Source organism: Anomaloglossus baeobatrachus (genome assembly GCF_048569485.1).
Source record: "Anomaloglossus baeobatrachus isolate aAnoBae1 chromosome 5 unlocalized genomic scaffold, aAnoBae1.hap1 SUPER_5_unloc_9, whole genome shotgun sequence".
NCBI classification, from domain to species: Eukaryota; Metazoa; Chordata; class Amphibia; order Anura; family Aromobatidae; genus Anomaloglossus; species Anomaloglossus baeobatrachus.
In genome coordinates this window covers 33768-51855 of record NW_027441813.1, presented here as the reverse complement: position 1 = coordinate 51855, position 18088 = coordinate 33768, and the positions used below count along the sequence as shown (strand labels likewise).

General features: G+C 45.2%; 1 protein-coding gene across 1 annotated transcript in view; it reads left to right on the top strand.

Annotated features, from left to right (window-relative positions):
- Positions 1 to 17796, top strand: part of LOC142259333 (uncharacterized) — a 102612-nt gene extending 84816 nt beyond the window's left edge. Inside the window, exons 6-10 of the mRNA XM_075331799.1 lie at positions 4897 to 5040; positions 5170 to 5349; positions 5431 to 5554; positions 5638 to 5751; positions 15098 to 17796. Coding sequence (XP_075187914.1) covers positions 4897 to 5040; positions 5170 to 5349; positions 5431 to 5554; positions 5638 to 5751; positions 15098 to 17796 — 3261 coding nt within the window. The remainder of the gene's footprint in view (positions 1 to 4896; positions 5041 to 5169; positions 5350 to 5430; positions 5555 to 5637; positions 5752 to 15097) is intronic.
- The last annotated feature ends 292 nt before the right edge of the window (positions 17797 to 18088 follow it).

Genomic DNA, 18088 nt, shown 5'->3' with positions numbered 1-18088 from the left:
TCTGGGCTTGGCGGGCCGCGCCTGGCGTGGCTGCGGCCTGGTTCAGCACCTCACTTGCGGCGCGGACGAGCGTTGCTGCGGCGGTGGGGTCTCGGCGGGCCGGGCCTAGCAGGGCGGCGGCCTGGGTCAGCGTTACGCCTGCGACGCGGATGAGGGTCGCGGTGGCAGCCGGTTCTTTGCGGGCCGGACTGGGCGTTGCTGCAGGGACCGGGTCTTGGTGGGCCGAGCAGGGCATCGCTGCGGCCGCTGGGGCTTGGAAGGCCGCACCTGGCGTGGCTGCGGCCTGCTTCAGCGTCGCCGCACCGGACGCCTCTTCGGGGACCGCGGGCGTGGCAGCAGGGGTCGGGGCACTTGCGCTGGCCGGGGCATCACTCGACTCACCCACCGGTGGCAGCATCGGGGTCTGCGTCATCGCCGTCCTGTCTGGCACTCGGCGCGCGGCTCTCCTTTCATAGGCCCGAACCGCCGCGGTCATCTCCAGCATTTCCATTCGTTCTTCCCGGATCTGCTCCACAACCCGGGTCTCCAGTCGGTCGCAGAACTGGGCCAGCTCCCGATACCACCAGGCAGCGGAGCCCGGTTCTGGATTTCTGCGGTCAGACGCCATTTCTTCTGCACGACTCTCCAGCTGTGGACTCGCCGTTGCCTCTGATAGCAAGCTGTTCAGTTTCTGCTCTGCCTCTTTCAGCAGCTCCTCTCCCAGCAGCAGGCTTCTGGCTCCCTTTCTGTCCCGACGTCTCTGGACGCCTCCGCTCTCTTCACAAGCGAGGTCAGAACTCTGCAGGGGATCTCTGGGTAGCCACACCTCTTCGTGGGCGGTAACTTCTCCCAGCGCGGGCTGCTGTTGTTTTTCAGCGCGCTTTTCATGGTGGCAATATGGCGGCGCTTCCAATTTTCCAAGCGGACCGCCTAGGCACATGGTCACCTGTCTGAACAGGTCTAGTCCTTATCCTGTTCGTGACGCCAGATGTGAAGCCCCACAGGTGTAGTGTCGGTGCATTACCTTCAGGGACTCCACGTAGCTGGATCTGGTCACAGGTAGGAGATCTTCTTCTTGTCGTGACGCCACTCTCAGTATTGCGGCCAGTAGGGACCGCCACTGCAGGTTGAGGGTCGCCTGGGGCTGATGGTGTGTGCAGTTAGTTGGAATAGCCTCCTGAGAGTGAGGCAAGCCCCAGGGCCCTGTGTAGGTGCGTAGTACCACAAGGCGCAGAATAACTCCACACAGGCAGAATGTCTTTCAGGGTTTTTACTCACTTCAGGTGGCAGGGTGAGTAACCCGGGCGTAGCTGGGATGAACCAGGCGGGAACCAGGTGTCCTTCAGGCTGACTTGTGAGGGTGACTACTAACTCGCCTTCCTTAGCCCTTGGTGGTTTGGGGTGACCCCGACTTTTAGTCCCTATGGGGGTCACCCAGGGAAGATGCTGCAGCCTCTCTCCCCTTCGTTCGCCGTGTGCTTGTTGCCTGGGCCAGATCACTCCAGCTTCTTGCCTCCTGTGAGCTATGGGCCCTAACTGTGGCTACGTGGCTGCGGCTTTTGTGGTGTTGTGGCGTGGGCTTTGAGAGCCCCACACCGGCAGGTTTAGCAAAAGAAAGCTGGATCTATCTCCGCTTCGGGATCTGCCGCCCGTTTGGGCCTGGTACTCTCTAGCAGTCTCCTTACTTCCCACTCCGTGCCCTCTCTTTAGCTGAAGATGGATTTCGGGTAGCACTCCTAGTTGACCGTTCTCCCCCGTCAGTAGCCACTGCGCGGGCGCTGTTAGACAGCAACAGCCCCACAGGTCTGCTCCTCACTGAGCCCTATGGAGTTCTGCTCTAACTGACTCACTGCCCCTCCTCTCCTGTTCTTGCCTACGCCACCTAGCAACCAGACTCTCTTACCACACCCCTTGAGAGGAGATGGAGGCTTTTGGCCCCCTCCACTATTCCAGTGAAGGTCAAGGCTTTTCCCCCTCCTGGGATCCCCCAGGGGTCCTCTCATGGGTACATGTGTGAGACCTGATCACTATGCGCCTGTGTACCACACCCCGGTCAGCCTTCTGGATTACCTGTGTTGTACTGTCCCCAGCATGGGTGCAGTACTCAGTGGTGCCTGACCAGGTCAGGGGCGCCACAATATACTGTGTACATGGTATACCACATACAATGTACAGAGCAGTGTGATATACTGTGTACACACATCAGATGGTGTATAATAATATGTATATTGTATAACATCTGGTGTCTGTATCACAGTAAACCCGGTACTATGTGAGGATGCCTAACACTATCTGGGTCTGTACTGTGCTATATACTGGCTGTATACTATGTGAGGATGCCTAATACTATCTGGGTCTGCACTGTGCTATATACTGGCTGTATACTATATGAGGGTGACTAATGCTATCTAGCGCTGCACTGTGCTATATAGGGGCTGTATACTACATGAGGATGCCTAATACTATCTGTCTCTGCACTGTGCTATATAGGGGCTGTGTACTATGTGAAGGTGCTTAATATTATCTGGTCTGCTCTGTGCTGTATAGGGGCTGTGTACTGTGTGAGGATGCCTAATGCTATCTGGCTCTGCACTGTGCTATATAGGGACTGTGTACTACATGAGGGTGCCTAATGCTATATGGGTCTGCATTGTGCTATATGGGGGCTGTATACGACATGAAGGTTCCTACTGCTATATAGGTCTGCATTGTACTATATGGGCACTGCTTAATGTAATATGGGGGCTGCATAGTGCCATATGGGGGCTGCATAGTGCCATATGGGGGCTGCATAATGCAATATGGGGGCTACATAGTGCTACATGGGGGCTGCATAATACTATATGGAGGACTATGGGAGCTTCATAACACTATATGGAGGAATATGGGGGCTGCATACTACTATTCCCCCAGAATTGTATGTCCCCCTCCACCCCAGAACTGTATACCCCCAGAGCTGCATGTCACCCCCCACCTCAGAGCTGTTTGTCCCCCCCACCTCAGAGCCACTGCCCCCCTCTAGAGCTGTATGCCCCCCATTGATATATACCCCTTTCCTCAGTAATATGTATGCCCTCCAGTAATGTGTATGTCCCCAGCCTCTCTTGTAATGTATATAAAGTGTTAGTGTGCTCTATGTGCGGCCATGTCTGTTAGTGACTGCCACCAATCAGCGTGGCACAGACACATGCCCAGGCGGAGCTGGATGGAGACAAGCGGGGAGGTGAATGAGACTGTTGCCGGCTTCCCAATATGAGAAATATATATAAAAATTTAAAAATTTGTCTGTGTGTGCATGTATGATGTGTATCTATGTATGTCAGTGTATATGACTGTGTCTAGATTTATGTCTGTTTATATGTGTTTTTGTGAATTTCTCTTTAAATATATATGTGTACGTATGCCTGTATGTGTATGTATCTGTGCATGTCTATGTGTGGATGGGGCCCACTGAGACTCTTTCGCCCAGGGCCTACAAAAACCTGGAGCCGGCCCTGCGTGTACCAGTCATGTATTCTCCTGTACACTGTACAGGGGCGTACCTTTGGGGGGCATGCGGCATATTTGCCCCTGCACAGCAATCAGGGGGGCACCATTGGAAAGTGTGAGGCAGCAGTATGGTGGGAGAAAATTGTAAGTGGACAGTATTGGGAAAGAAAAGTGTGAGGGCCATAGTATAGAGACTGGGTAGTGGGGAACATAAGCAGTATAGAGAAGGGGCAGCATGGTGGCCAGTGTGAGGTCACAGTATGGAGGGCACAGTATGCTGAGGAGGGGGAATGTGGGATGGAGGTATCATGTAGTGACTGGATAGTGAAGGAGGTAGGCAGTATAGAGAAGGGGCAGCATGGTGGCCAGTGTGAGGGTACAGTATGCTGAGGAGGGAGAATGTGAGATGGAGGTACAGTACAGTGACTGGATAGTGAAGGATATAGGCAGTATAGAGAAGTGAGAGCACAGTATGGAGGGCACAGTATGCTGAAGAGGGGGAATGAGAGACTGAGGTGCAGTGTACAGAAGGGGCAGTATGGTGGCCAGTGTGAGGGTACAGTATGCTGAGGAGTGGGAATGTGAGACGGAGGTACAGTATAGTGACTGGATGGTGAAGGAGGTAGGCAGTATAGAGAAGGAGCAATATGGTGGCCAGTGTGAGGGCACAGTATGGAGGACACAGTATGCTGAGAAGGGGGAAAGTGAGACGGAGGTACAGTATAGTGACTGGATAATGAAGCAGGTAGGCAGTATAGAGAAGGGGCAGCATAGTGGCCAGTGTGAGGACACAGTATGCTGAGGAGGGGGAATGTGAGACTGAGGTGCAGTGTAGAGAAGGGGCCGTATGGTGGCCAGTGTGAGGGCACAGTATGGAGGACACAGTATGCTGAGGAGGGGAATGCAAGACTGAGGTGCAGTATAGTGACTGGATCGTGAAGGAGACAGGCAGTATAGAGAAGGGGCAGCATGGTGGCTAGTGTGAGGGCACAGTATGCTGAGGAGTGGGAATGTGAGACAGAGGTATAGTATAGTGACTATATAGTGAAGGAGGTAGGCAGTATAGAGAAGGGGCAGCATGGTGGCCAGTGTGAGGGCACAGTATGGAGGGCACAGTATGCTGAGGAGGGGGGAATGTGAGACAGAGGTATAGTATAGTAACTATATAGTGAAGGAGGTAGGCAGTATAGAGAAGGGGCAGCATGGTGGCCAGTGTGAGGGCACAGTATGGAGGGCACAGTATGCTGAGAAGGGGGAATGTGAGACTGAGGTGCTGTATTTATATCTTAATGCTACAGTTCGTGCTCTACTGTTATGGCTAAAAATGTTAACATTATTGGGCCCCCACCAAACTTTCTGCCCAGGGGCCCACACCAACCTTAATCTGGCCCTGTGTTACATCGTCATCTTCTCCCCATTTAGTTCCCTACAATATCAGATCCTCTCAGTGGAGATCTTCTATATAAGAGAATTCTCCTGATTGACCCATCAAGGATGGATGTGGACAGGGACAAGATGGCGCAGAGGATATTACACCTCACCCTAGAGATCCTCTTCCGGCTTACTAGAGAGGTGAGAGATTCTGATGACGTCACATTACATCATTCTTATCTATGGGAATAACAGATGGACAGAACTTGAGAGGTGAGGACTCTGGAAATGTCTGTAGTGAGATTTATTACTGTGTCTCTCCATAACCAGGATTACACAGTAGTGAAGAAGACCTCTAGTGAGCGCTGTCAGGCCCCTGTGTCTGAGGGATGGGGAAGACCCCTGAGCCCAATCACGTGGCCTCCACCTCACCCCCTGATACATGAGGACATCAATAACCAGAAGATCCTAGAACTCACCTACAAGATGATTGAGCTGCTGACTGGAGAGGTGACACTGCTGGGAATGCTGGGACATTATACAGTAACGCTATGAAGGGATCGGGGGTGACGGTATCATTGTATGTGTCAGGTTCCTATAAGGTGTCAGGACGTCGCCGTCTATTTCTCCATGGAGGAGTGGGAGTATTTAGAAGGACACAAAGATCTGTACAAGGACGGCATGATGGAGGATTCCCAGCCCCTCACATCACCAGGTTATTGACAGGACTAAATACACATGGCCTATAATTATCTGTATGTAAGGAATGAATTCAGTCCCTGTATGTGTCTCCTCCAGGTCTATCCAGTAAGAGGACAACACCAGAGAGAGGTTCCCGTCCTCTTCTCCCACAGGACTGTAAACAAGAAGATCCCGATGTTCCTCAGGATGTGTTTCCTCCAGCTCTATCCAGTAAGAGATATCTACTTATGTACTCTCTGCACTAATTTTGTGTTTACATTTTTAGGCTTTCTGCTCTGTTTTTTTTCAGCTGTATTTTCTTTGCTTCTGCTTCTTCTGCTGTTTGTTTCTAGTCCCTTCTCTATGTTGTTATGAAGGCAACTCAAAGACCTGCAGAGGGTTCATGAACACCCTGTTTCCCTAAAAATAAGCCCTAGTTATAGTCAGGGCCAGCGTTGGGAGGAGTCAAACTGTGCAATTTCTCAGGAACCCCAGTTTCTTAGGATCCCCATCAGTTGTATTCTAAGGTTGATTGTTTAAGGACCTTTTATGAAGTCATGTGACATGATGTATCCAAAGGTCTTTTAAATCTAGGAGTCTAAAAGAACTGACCAGGACACAGGCTGGCATGAGTCTAAAGCTGAAGAGCAGACAGGCTGGTGTGTGTGTGTGAGTGTGTGTGTGTGTGTGTGTGTGTGTGTGTGTGTGTGTCTGAATAATAGAAACAAAGAGTTACAGCCGCACACTTAAATACCAAATTTTTAAACTAACAAAAAATATCTAATAAAATTATTGCTTTAGAGAATGTGAACTACTGGGAAACTACCCTGGAAGGATTGGAGACACCTACAAAAGGAGATTTGACACCTAGACCTTGTTTCTTCAAAGCAATTATGCCAGAATTCTGACAGAAATCACTTTTCAATCAATTTTTTATGCAACACAGAGTTGTGAAAAAAGATTGTGCGACTAAATCATCACAGTGCACTGTGGTGACCTCACTCGCATGTCCTTCAGCTCCCAGCAGTACAAGCAGACATGGCCTCCTCTTACTGGTAATTCATAGCAAAATGTATGGCCTCCGGCGCCACTGCGAACAAGCTGACTATCAAGCACGTGACTGTGATCAGAGGAGGCCTGATGGGTGCAGGGGTAACGCAGGTAGCTGCAGCAAACAGACACACTGTTGTTTTTGTGGACCAGACTGATGACATCTTGAAAAAGTTTGCCAAAAGTATTGAAGACAGCTTGAAAATGGTCACTAAGAAGATGTTTGCGGACAAGCCTGAGGCTGATTCACAATTCATCAGCAAAACCCTCTGATATTTCAGCACAAGCACAGACCCAGCAGCCGTGGTGCACAGCAATGATCTGGTGGTAGAAGTCATAATAGAAAACATGGAAGTGAAAAATGCACTAATGAAGACACTGGACAAATTTGCACCAGAACACACCATATTTGCCAGCAACACTTCCTCATAGCTGACATAGCCAACTCCACAACTAGGCAGGATTAGTTCGGAGGGCTGCATTTCTTTAATCCAATGATGAAGCTGGTGGAGGTCATTAAGACACCAATGACTGGGGGGCGGAGCCTGGACCGGGATGTGAGCGCACGCGAGGAGACACTCTCCCGCTGACTCACCGTGACACCGCCGGAACCACCGCATGGCCGACGGGTATAGTGGCACCGGAGGACAAGGGAAGGACCCGACTCCCAGCAGAAGAAGTTCCAGCTCCTGAATCAGCGAGATGACCAAGCGGCGGCAGAAGGAAGTGGGAGCCGGGAAAGTGCCTGGCTTACAAGATGGCACCGAGGTCAGAGAGGAGCCAGAGAAGGCAAACGTAGCCTGCCAGCGCCGCATGGAAGCGGCTGCAAAGCTGGCACAGTATGCAAGGCAATCGGAGGAACCTCTGGGGGAGCCTGGTAAGATGGTGGAAGAAAACGGGAGGAGGAGGAAGACCCGGAGGAGGCTGAAGGAGCAAGGGGAGAATCAGGGGAAGATAAACAGGATGAGGATTCAGGAGAGCAGCAGGCAGCAGATGAAATACAGAAGAACCCCACTATTAAGGATGTATTTCAGGTGGTCTCCTTCTGCAAACAGGCCCTCACAACTTTAACCCAGCAGGTGCTGGGAATAAAGGGAGATATAGCTACTCTCAAAAAAGATCAGAAGAAAGCTGATATGAGAACCAGTGCTGTGGAAGAAAGAGTGGGGACAGCTGAGGATCACATAGTTGCACTACAAAAAGCAGAGAGAAAATTCCAGAAGCAGATATCTGAGATGGCCACAAAAACAGACGACTTGGAGAACCGTTCCAGGAGGAACAATATAAGACTGGTGGGCATCCCAGAAAGAGCTGAGGGAAGAAATCCTACTGACTTCATAGAAATGTGACTTAAAGAGAAGATTATAGCTATACGCTATTGAAAGGGCATACAGGGTTCCAATGCAACCGCAGCTACCTGGCAAGGGACCTCGTATGATGCTGGCGAAGCTTCTTAACTACAGAGACCGGAATATTATTCTACGCAAGACACGGGATATGGAGACCCTGACAATAGATGGACACCCAGTAGCTATATACCCTGACTACTCTGTACTGAAACAAAGAATGCAATTCACAAGGGTAAAGAGACGACTCCGAGAGCTGGAGGTTAAATACTCCATGATTTTCCCAGCAAAACTCCGAGTAGTAGCACTGGAGAAGGTTCACTTCTTTCTTGATCCGGAAGAAGTCATGAAGTGGATAGACATCAATGCAAGGAAGCCCGCAAGCAACAGGAGAAGGATAGAAGCTACCTACGAGCGATATTGCAATCTCGTGATTTTCCTGGGATTCAAGACTGGTTATTCATAAGCAATTGCATACACTAGAAGAGGAGGAAACTTCATAGGCCCATCTTTGTTGTAGAGACAGTACCTCCTTTTTTTTGGTTTTTTTTTTCTACCGGGTTATCATTGTTGATCTCCTGCTCCTGTTCCTGAGTGTTAGATGAGACAGCGGAATTCACTAACAATAAGCTGGACAATGACAGGAGGTCGATAATAATTCTTTTTTCTTATGGCCGTTCAGCGGCGATTGATAAATATTTAAGTTTTCAAATTTTCAGGTTAACTGTTTACATTATATGAAATTTGCAAATGAAAACGAATATGGTTAAGGCGGGAGGTGAGTTAGGGGGTTCTGCTCACTAGGATGAGACAGGTTTGGTATGGGAGAAAAAGAGGAGAGAGGTTGACCGGTCTAGGACAGATAGACCTCATTCCCCATAAGGGAGTTAAAGATGTAAATCGGAGGTGGAGGAGTTTAGTTGGGGAGGGCTAGGGAAGGGCTAGGGAAGGGAAAGACTCAGCGTACAGAGGGACAAAATGCCTGTACAAAGATAACCTGTGATTCAATATGGGAGAGGAGATTAAAGTATTATGTTGGAATGTAAGGGGACTGTCAGATAGAGGTAGAAGAGATGCAATGATAAAATATATGCTAGACCAGAGACCATCAGTAATGTGTTTATTGGAGATGCATTTGACAAGTGAAACGACGAATGTACTGAACAAACGATGGGTGCAAAAGGCATATCATTTTACTTTCTCTACCTATGCTAGCGGGGTCTCTATGTTGGTTCATAGATCCGCCCAATATGAAGAAGTGGAGACATGGATAGACACAGAGGGACAATATGTAATGGTGATCTGTAAGTTGTATGGACAATTACTATGCATTACTGCTATATATGTTCCGCTGCCTTACACTAGTGCCAAAATTAGAGAGGTGAGAGAGCGCTTGGCTAAATGGGGGAATTTGCCATTCTTGTTGGTCAGTGACTTTAATAATGTCATAGATGCATATTGGGACAGGAGCAAAAAATCACGGGAGACGCGAAGTGATGGAGCGACAGGGTTTGGTACCTTTATCCAAGAATTGGGGTCGGTAGACGTTTGGAGGATAAGAAATTTGGGGGTGACCTGGTTTTCCTGTCACTCCGCGACCCTTGGTACGCTTTCACGTATAGACCTGGCCTTGGGAAATGATCTGATGGATTCTGGGATTGCGCATGTTGAATATTTGACTAGAGTAATATCGGATCATAGTCCAATCCTGATATCTATTAAAAAACGAGGAGTGGGGGAGAGGCTAACAAGAGAATGGAAGTTACACCCGGTTTGGTTAAATTGTATTGACATGGACGGTATATCTAGTGAGATGCTGGAATATTTTACCCTTAAGGCCCTGTCACACACACAGATAAATCTGTGGTTGCAGTGAAATTGTGGACAATCAGTGCCAGGTTTGTGGCTGTGTACAAATGGAACAATATGGCCATGATTTCACTGCAACCACAGATCTGCCAAAGGTTTATCTGTGTGTGTGTGTGTGTGTGTGTGACAGGGCCTTAAATAGAGGTAGTGCGGATCCTTTGGTAGTTTGGAACGCCATGAAGGCATACCTTAGAGGCCTTTTATTTAGAGACGTTTGCCAGTGTAAGTCTCGTAGTAGACAAGGGGAAATTGATTGCTTAGAGGCTTTGAAGGGAGCAGAAGCAGAGATGGTAGCACAGCCCACACCAGAGTATAGGCAAAAGCTAAAAGCAGCTCAGGAAGAAGTTAATAAAGTGCTATTGAAGAAAGCAGCAGGAAACAGGCTTTTCAGAGAGAACGTCTATGCGGAGGGAGAAAAGGTGGGACACCTGTTGTCGGTGGTGACGGCAGCCCAGAGAAAACCATCCTTTGTACACTGCATTCGCACCACAGCGGGAGATTTGGTCACAGAGGGGAAAGATATTTTGGACACGTTCGCAGCCTTTTATGAGGAATTGTACTCCACTAGAGGGGGGTCGATACAGCAGAACCTAGAGATTTTCTTAGATACAATGACATTACCCAAAATAGCATAGACAGAGAGACACAGTCTGGAGGCCCAAATTACACTTGAGGAGATGGAGAGAGCTTTGCATGGCATGGCAAATGAAAAAGCCCCAGGGGTGGATGGATTGCCGGTGGAGGTGTACAAATCTCTGGAAGAAATACTCTTACCCAATTTGTTGAATGTTTTGGAGGAGGCAAGAGAGCGGGGGACACTGCCAGCGTCTATGAGGGAGGCGATAATAACAGTAATACTTAAAGAGGATAAGGATCCAAAACTCCCCGAGTCATACCGGCCCATTTCACTTTTAACGACTGATGTTAAAATTTTGGCCAAAGTACTCTCTAATCGATTAACCGAAGTGATATCTGCTCGAATTCACCCAGATCAGTCGGGTGTCATGCCTAGTAGATCTACGGCGAAAAATATACGAGGATTATACCTTAACATGCAGCTACCGGTGGACAATCCAGGACAGAGGGTGATAGCTTGTTAGATGCCCATAAGGCATTTGACAGTGTGGAATGGGGGTATCTATGGGAAGTGCTAAGACATATGGAATTTGGCCCTAACTTTACATCTTGGATACAGCTGTTATATGCTAGACCAGTGGCTAAAGTGAGAATTAATGGAATGTTGTCACACACAGTGGACTTACAAAGGGGTACTCGTCAGGGTTGCCCGCTCTCGCCTCTCCTTTTTGCTCTAGCGGGGGAACCACTGGCGGCTGCTATACGGCAGAACAGAGACATAAAGGGATTTGTATATGGCCCTCTAGAAGAAAAGATAGCCCTCTATGCAGACAACATTCTGTTATTATTCGCAGACCCAGGGGCATCATTGAGCCATGCCATGCAGGTGATCGAACGGTTCGGAAGGATCTTTGGACTGTCTATAAATTGGACCAAATCAAACCTTTTCCAGGTGGATGCGGGAATAGACGGGTCTACCTAGGGTGATGAGGTTAACAGATTGTGGGTTGTGGACCAGTTTAGATATCTGGGCATACAGGTATCCTTACCAATTGGGAATTACATCACTATTAATCTAGTCCCTTTGCTGAACCAACTGCGTAGTAAGATAACTGCTTGGAATAAGCTTTATTTATCAGTAATAGGACGGATTAACCTTATTAAAATGGTAATATGCCCATGATATTCTACGTGATACACAATACTCCTATCTGTATCCCTCAGAGTCACTTTAAGGAGATTAATTCTATGTTCCGTGCTCTAATATAAAAGAACAAACAAGCCAGACTCAAACTTGAAAGGTTGCAGAGACCAAAGGACAAGGGAGGGTTAGCGTTACCCAATCCAGGAATATATTATCTGGCAGCTCAGAGTAAACATTTCAGGGGATGGGCGAATTTAGTGGCGGTGGATCCAGCATCTAGATTGTTGGGGCATGTTTTACATCGACGACCATTGGTGTTAGGATTGGAGGACGGATCATTTGGGAGACAAGGGAAAACAAACCCTACACTTAATTTGATGAACAGAATTTGGAGAAAGATCAAGCAGATGAGGGGGGTTACGGCAATAACTGAATTCACTCCGGTGTGGGAAAATGATAACTGCTCTGAGATATATAAGATAGGCAAAATTAAGGAATGAAAAAATTGAAAAAAATCCAGCACTCAAAGCATTCAACTGGAATTGTTTTATATTTTATTCATTGTTCTGTGTAATTATTAAAGACGTTTCGGTCATCCGACCTTCATCAGTTTACACTACAATAAAAAGATACATGAAAAATTTTTAAGTATACAGAAATAATGGCATTATACAATCATGGTAACAAAAAAGGGCAGAAATATTCACCACATTATAATGCATGAACCATAAACTATGATATACAAAAAATGTCTATATTCTATAAAATTAAGGAATGGGCACGTAAAGGTATATGGTATATGTGGCAAATTCTAGACCAGAGACATTAGAAGCTGTTTACACAAATACAAGATGAATTTGTGATATCTCCATCCGGGTGTTACCACTATAAACGAATGGCACATGCAGTAGCGGCTCAGAGGGTTAAACAATCATTGCTGGTTCAGGCCGACTTAGTATTGAAATATGTGTGTAGTAGTGTGCCCACAAGAGGAATCATATCAACTATATATAGGGATCTATTGCATACATATTTGCTTAACCACCCAGTAAGAACTAGAACTAAATGGGAGGTAGAGATAGACGGGATCACTGATGAGGTGTGGGAAAGTGTCCTGGAGTATATACCGAAATTATCAATAAGTGAACCAGCAAGATTGTCCCATCTGTATGTGGTGAATAGGGCGTATAGATCCCCACTAATTATGTGTAAAATGGGACTGAGGAGTAACTCTGACTGCCCTAGATGCAATGGAGACGATGCCGGCATCTTCCATATGATGTGGACGTGCCCCAGGTTGACGTCTTTCTGGATAACTGTTCTTAACAAAATAGAAGGAGCTTATAGATGCAAACTTCCCAAACAACCTTTGGTATGTCTCCTAGGTTATGTGGAGGAAATCAGAGTAGACAACATTTTTAAAATAGTGATAGCCAGATTGCTGTATGCGGCCAGGAAAGTAATTGCCAAACATTGGATGCAGGGGGACCCACCGACTAAAGGGGAATTTATCGCATATCTTAATCATATTGCTTGGATGGAGAGAAGTATATATGGGAAAAGGAAACAACTTGCACTTTTTGATAGACTGTGGAATCCGTGGTTGCAGTATGGATAAATATTAGGGCTGGGAGATGTTGGTCTCTGAGCAGGGATACCTGGTTCTACACATTCCAATATATGTCACTGAAAGGCACAAATGTGAAATCTTTTATATAGATGTGGGTAATATGTACGCTGAGGGGGGAGGGGTTGTTGGGAATGGAAAGTTTGTAGTTATGTTTATTATTGCTGAAAATTTGACATTGGCTTTGTATATTTAATGAAAAATAAAAAATATTTGATTAAAGACAACAATGACTAGCCAAACAACTTCTCACTCTCTCATAAACTTCAGTAAAGCAATGGGAAAGACGCCTGTGTCATGTAAACACAACCCAGGCTTCATTGTTAGCCGTCTTCTGGTACCATACCTAATGGAATTTGTGCATCTTCATGAAAGAGGTCATGCATCCAAGGAAGACATGGATTTTGCAATGAAATTGGGGGCCCGTTACCCAATGGGTCCTTTTGAGCTTTTGGATTATGTTGGTCTGGACAATAGTAAATACATAAATACATCACTGATGGTTGGTACCAGATGGAACCTGAAAACCCCTTTTTTACCTCCAGTGAATTGCTCAATAAGCTTGGAAAGAAGACCAGAGAAGGATTTTATAAGGACAGATGGTTGGCCTGGCTGCACTGTAGAGTTATATTGTTATAGTCTCATGTTTTCTTTGATTACGATGACCGTTGTTGGTTTTACATTGCACGGTTTTCTCAGCACTTATTAACACTCTAGTGCCTTACAGTCATGATTCTCTATTTCATCAACATCCTTTTGTACCGCTGATTCCAAACATTGATACGTCATAGCCATTCTACAGTCAATAATAAATGAATGTACAAAAAATAAATTGTGCAACTTTTGGAGGTTTCACGCCAATTTTAACCAGCTTTGCCAAATTGGGCAGAGCTAGGCCAGAAGAAGGGTGTGATGCCACCGCTTCTCTAATTCATAACAAACTGCGGCGTTCCCTATGCCAGAAATCTTACGCCAGTCCCTGACATCAATTTTCATTGTACATCGCCGGTCTTGATGAATTGGAGACCTAATGTTTATCTGCACAGACCCTGCTACCTGCTTTGGTTACAAAGCCTAAGGATAGGCCATCAATGTTACACTCCCGGACAAACCCATTAAATATTTGGCATCTGTCTTCTTCGAAAAAAAACCTTTTTGAAATTGTCTATGTTGTGGATCAATGTCACAACCAGACGGTTGCAGCCATCGCCAACTGTCATGGCGGTATCAGGATCTGTGGAAATTACAGATTCTGGCACTCTGCTAACTTCTCTGATGTCTGTGAGCAATGCAGTGAGACGCAGGTGTTGAACCACATACTTAGTAAAACTAGCAAGAGTTATTCTTTGCTGGGCTCCTTGTTAATGTCTTTGATTACATGCTGTAGGGGAGCCAGTATCTTTCGCTCCCCTTCTGTATATGCTGGCTGGACTATTCCATTAACGCCAGCTATAATTTACCTATACAAGTGTGGTGAGGTGTTGTGATACAAACTAGTGGTTGTTGTGCATTATTGCTGTGAGCAGTTGTGGTGTTAACCCTTGTTATTTCTGCCTTCCTGCTCTTGCTTTTCTCCTTAGTATCTCACTGTTTATTTCTGTGAGTTTGCGGTGTGTCTGAAATTTGGTTTTACCGTCTGTCTTAATCTGTATTTCCATCCTACTCCTACCCCTTCTTCCACGTTCAGGGGTAATCCAGAGGTTAGGGATAGCTAAGGTCTCCTAGCATGAGGGAAAGTATAGGAGCCCCCTGTCCCTCATTATCCTACAGTCACATTGCAACAATCAATCAGATTATTTACTGTAGCACATTCCAGAGAACGAAGATGTAACTCTTAGATCTGGAAATTGAAAAACAAATTCAGAATAATTTGTTTCCTAATTTAATTTCTGATGTTATGGTTAAAACTAAATCTACTTTCGAAATTATATGATTAAAAAACAATAAGATTGTGTTTATTTATAGCCGATGACTGTATCAGGAGTTCAGATGGACATCTAATATCTTCAAAATTTAAAACAGATGATCAAACTATCACACATAATACATATGAAGAGCATGCTGCTGTCCCAGATATACCTCCAGTCCTTCATTGGAAAGCTTTATCATCTGATCTTTTCAAACAAGTCCAAAATTACGAATTATCACAGAATTGTAATCAAAATAAAAGTTACAGAAAGGATGTGGAACATGAGACAGCTCCTACAAGGGAGAAACCATTTTCATGTTCAGCGTGTGGGAAATGTTTTATTTGTAAATCACACCTTGTTAGACATCAAAAAATTCACACAGGGGAGAAGCTATTTTCATGTTCAAAATGTGGGAAATGTTTTAGTTGGAAATCAGATCTTGTTTGGCATCAGAGATCTCACACAGGGGAGAAGCCATTTTCATGTTCAGACTGTGGGAAATGTTTTATTCAGAAATCACACCTTGTTAGACATCAGAAAAAACACACAGGGGAGAAGCCATTTTCATGTTCAGAGTGTGGGAAATGTTTTATTCAGAAATCACACCTTGTTAGACATCAGAAAAAACACACAGGGGAGAAGCCATTTTCATGTTCAGAATGTGGGAAATGTTTTAGTTGGAAATCAGATCTTATTTTCCATCAAAGATCTCACACAGGGGAGAAGCCATTTTCATGTTCAGAGTGTGGGAAATGTTTTATTCAGAAATCAGACCTTGTTAGACATCAGAAAAAACACACAGGGGAGAAGCCATTTTCATGTTCAGAGTGTGGGAAATGTTTTATTCAGAAATCACACCTTGTTGGACATCAGAAAAAACACACAGGGGAGAAGCCATTTTCATGTTCAGAGTGTGGGAAATGTTTTATTCGGAAATTTCAGCTTGTTGAACATCAGAAAAAACACACAGGGGAGAAGCCATTTTCATGTTCAGAGTGTGGGAAATGTTTTATTCGGAAATCAAACCTTGTTAGACATCAGAAAAATCACACAGGGGAGAAGCCATTTTCATGTTCAGAGTGTGGGAAATGTTTTATTTGGAAATCAGATCTTGTTTGGCATCAGAGATCTCACACAGGGGAGAAGCCATTTTCATGTTCAGACTGTGGGAAATGTTTTATTCAGAAATCAGACCTTGTAAGACATCAGAAAAAACACACAGGGGAGAAGCCATTTTCATGTTCAGAGTGTGGGAAATGTTTTATTCGGAAATCACACCTTGTTGGACATCAGAAAAATCACACAGGGGAGAAGCCATTTTCATGTTCAGAATGTGGGAAATGTTTTAGTTGGAAATCAGATCTTGTTTTCCATCAAAGATCTCACACAGGGGAGAAGCCATTTTCATGTTCAGAGTGTGGGAAATGTTTTATTCAGAAATCAGACCTTGTTAGACATCAGAAAAAACACACAGGGGAGAAGCCATTTTCATGTTCAGAGTGTGGGAAATGTTTTATTCAGAAATCACAACTTGTTGGACATCAGAAAAAACACACAGGGGAGAAGCCATTTTCATGTTCAGAGTGTGGGAAATGTTTTATTCGGAAATTTCAGCTTGTTGAACATCAGAAAAAACACACAGGGGAGAAGCCATTTTCATGTTCAGAGTGTGGGAAATGTTTTATTCGGAAATCAAACCTTGTTAGACATCAGAAAAATCACACAGGGGAGAAGCCATTTTCATGTTCAGACTGTGGGAAATGTTTTATTCAGAAATCAGACCTTGTAAGACATCAGAAAAAACACACAGGGGAGAAGCCATTTTCATGTTCAGAGTGTGGGAAATGTTTTATTCGGAAATCACACCTTGTTGGACATCAGAAAAATCACACAGGGGAGAAGCCATTTTCATGTTCAGACTGTGGGAAATGTTTTATTCAGAAATCAGACCTTGTAAGACATCAGAAAAAACACACAGGGGAGAAGCCATTTTCATGTTCAGAGTGTGGGAAATGTTTTATTCGGAAATCAGATTTTGTTTGGCATCAAAGATCTCACACAGGGGAGAAGCCATTTTCATGTTCAGAGTGTGGGAAATGTTTTATTCAAAAATCACACCTTGTTAGACATCAGAAAAATCACACAGGGGAGAAGCCATTTTCATGTTCAGAGTGTGGGAAATGTTTTATTCAGAAATCACACCTTGTTAGACATCAGAAAAATCACACAGGGGAGAAGCCATTTTCATGTTCAGAGTGTGGGAAATGTTTTATTCAGAAATCACAACTTGTTGGACATCAGAAAAAACACACAGGGGAGAAGCCATTTTCATGTTCAGAGTGTGGGAAATGTTTTATTCGGAAATTTCAGCTTGTTGAACATCAGAAAAAACACACAGGGGAGAAGCCATTTTCATGTTCAGAGTGTGGGAAATGTTTTATTCGGAAATCAAACCTTGTTAGACATCAGAAAAATCACACAGGGGAGAAGCCATTTTCATGTTCAGAGTGTGGGAAATGTTTTATTCAGAAATCACACCTTGTTGTTCATCAAAGATGTCACAGAGTGGAGAAGCCATTTTCATGCCCAGAATGTGGTAAATGTTTTACCAGGAAATCAGGTCTTGTTTACCATGAAAAAAAAATCACACAAAATACACCATTTTTATGTTGTGAATGTGGAAAATGTTATTGTCAGAAATCACATCTTGTTAAACGTGAAGAAGCTGCAATAATTGAAATGTGTAACTGGTAAATCAAGTCTTGCCGACAATCAGAAAACCACCAGAGCGGAGCAGCCTCTCTTGTTTTCAGAATTTGCCAAATGTTTTTTGTATCATTAATCAGGTCCTGTTGTCAGATGAGTCACATGGGAGAAGCCATCATGATGTACTATAATTCAAAGGGTTTATCCAAAAATCAGCTACAATTGCTCAAGTAAGAATTGGTGAGGGAAAGAAAAATTCTCTCTCTTTTTAAACTCATCGTATTTTTCGGACCATAAGACATACCTAGGTTTTGAAGGAGAAAAATAGGGAAAACGATTG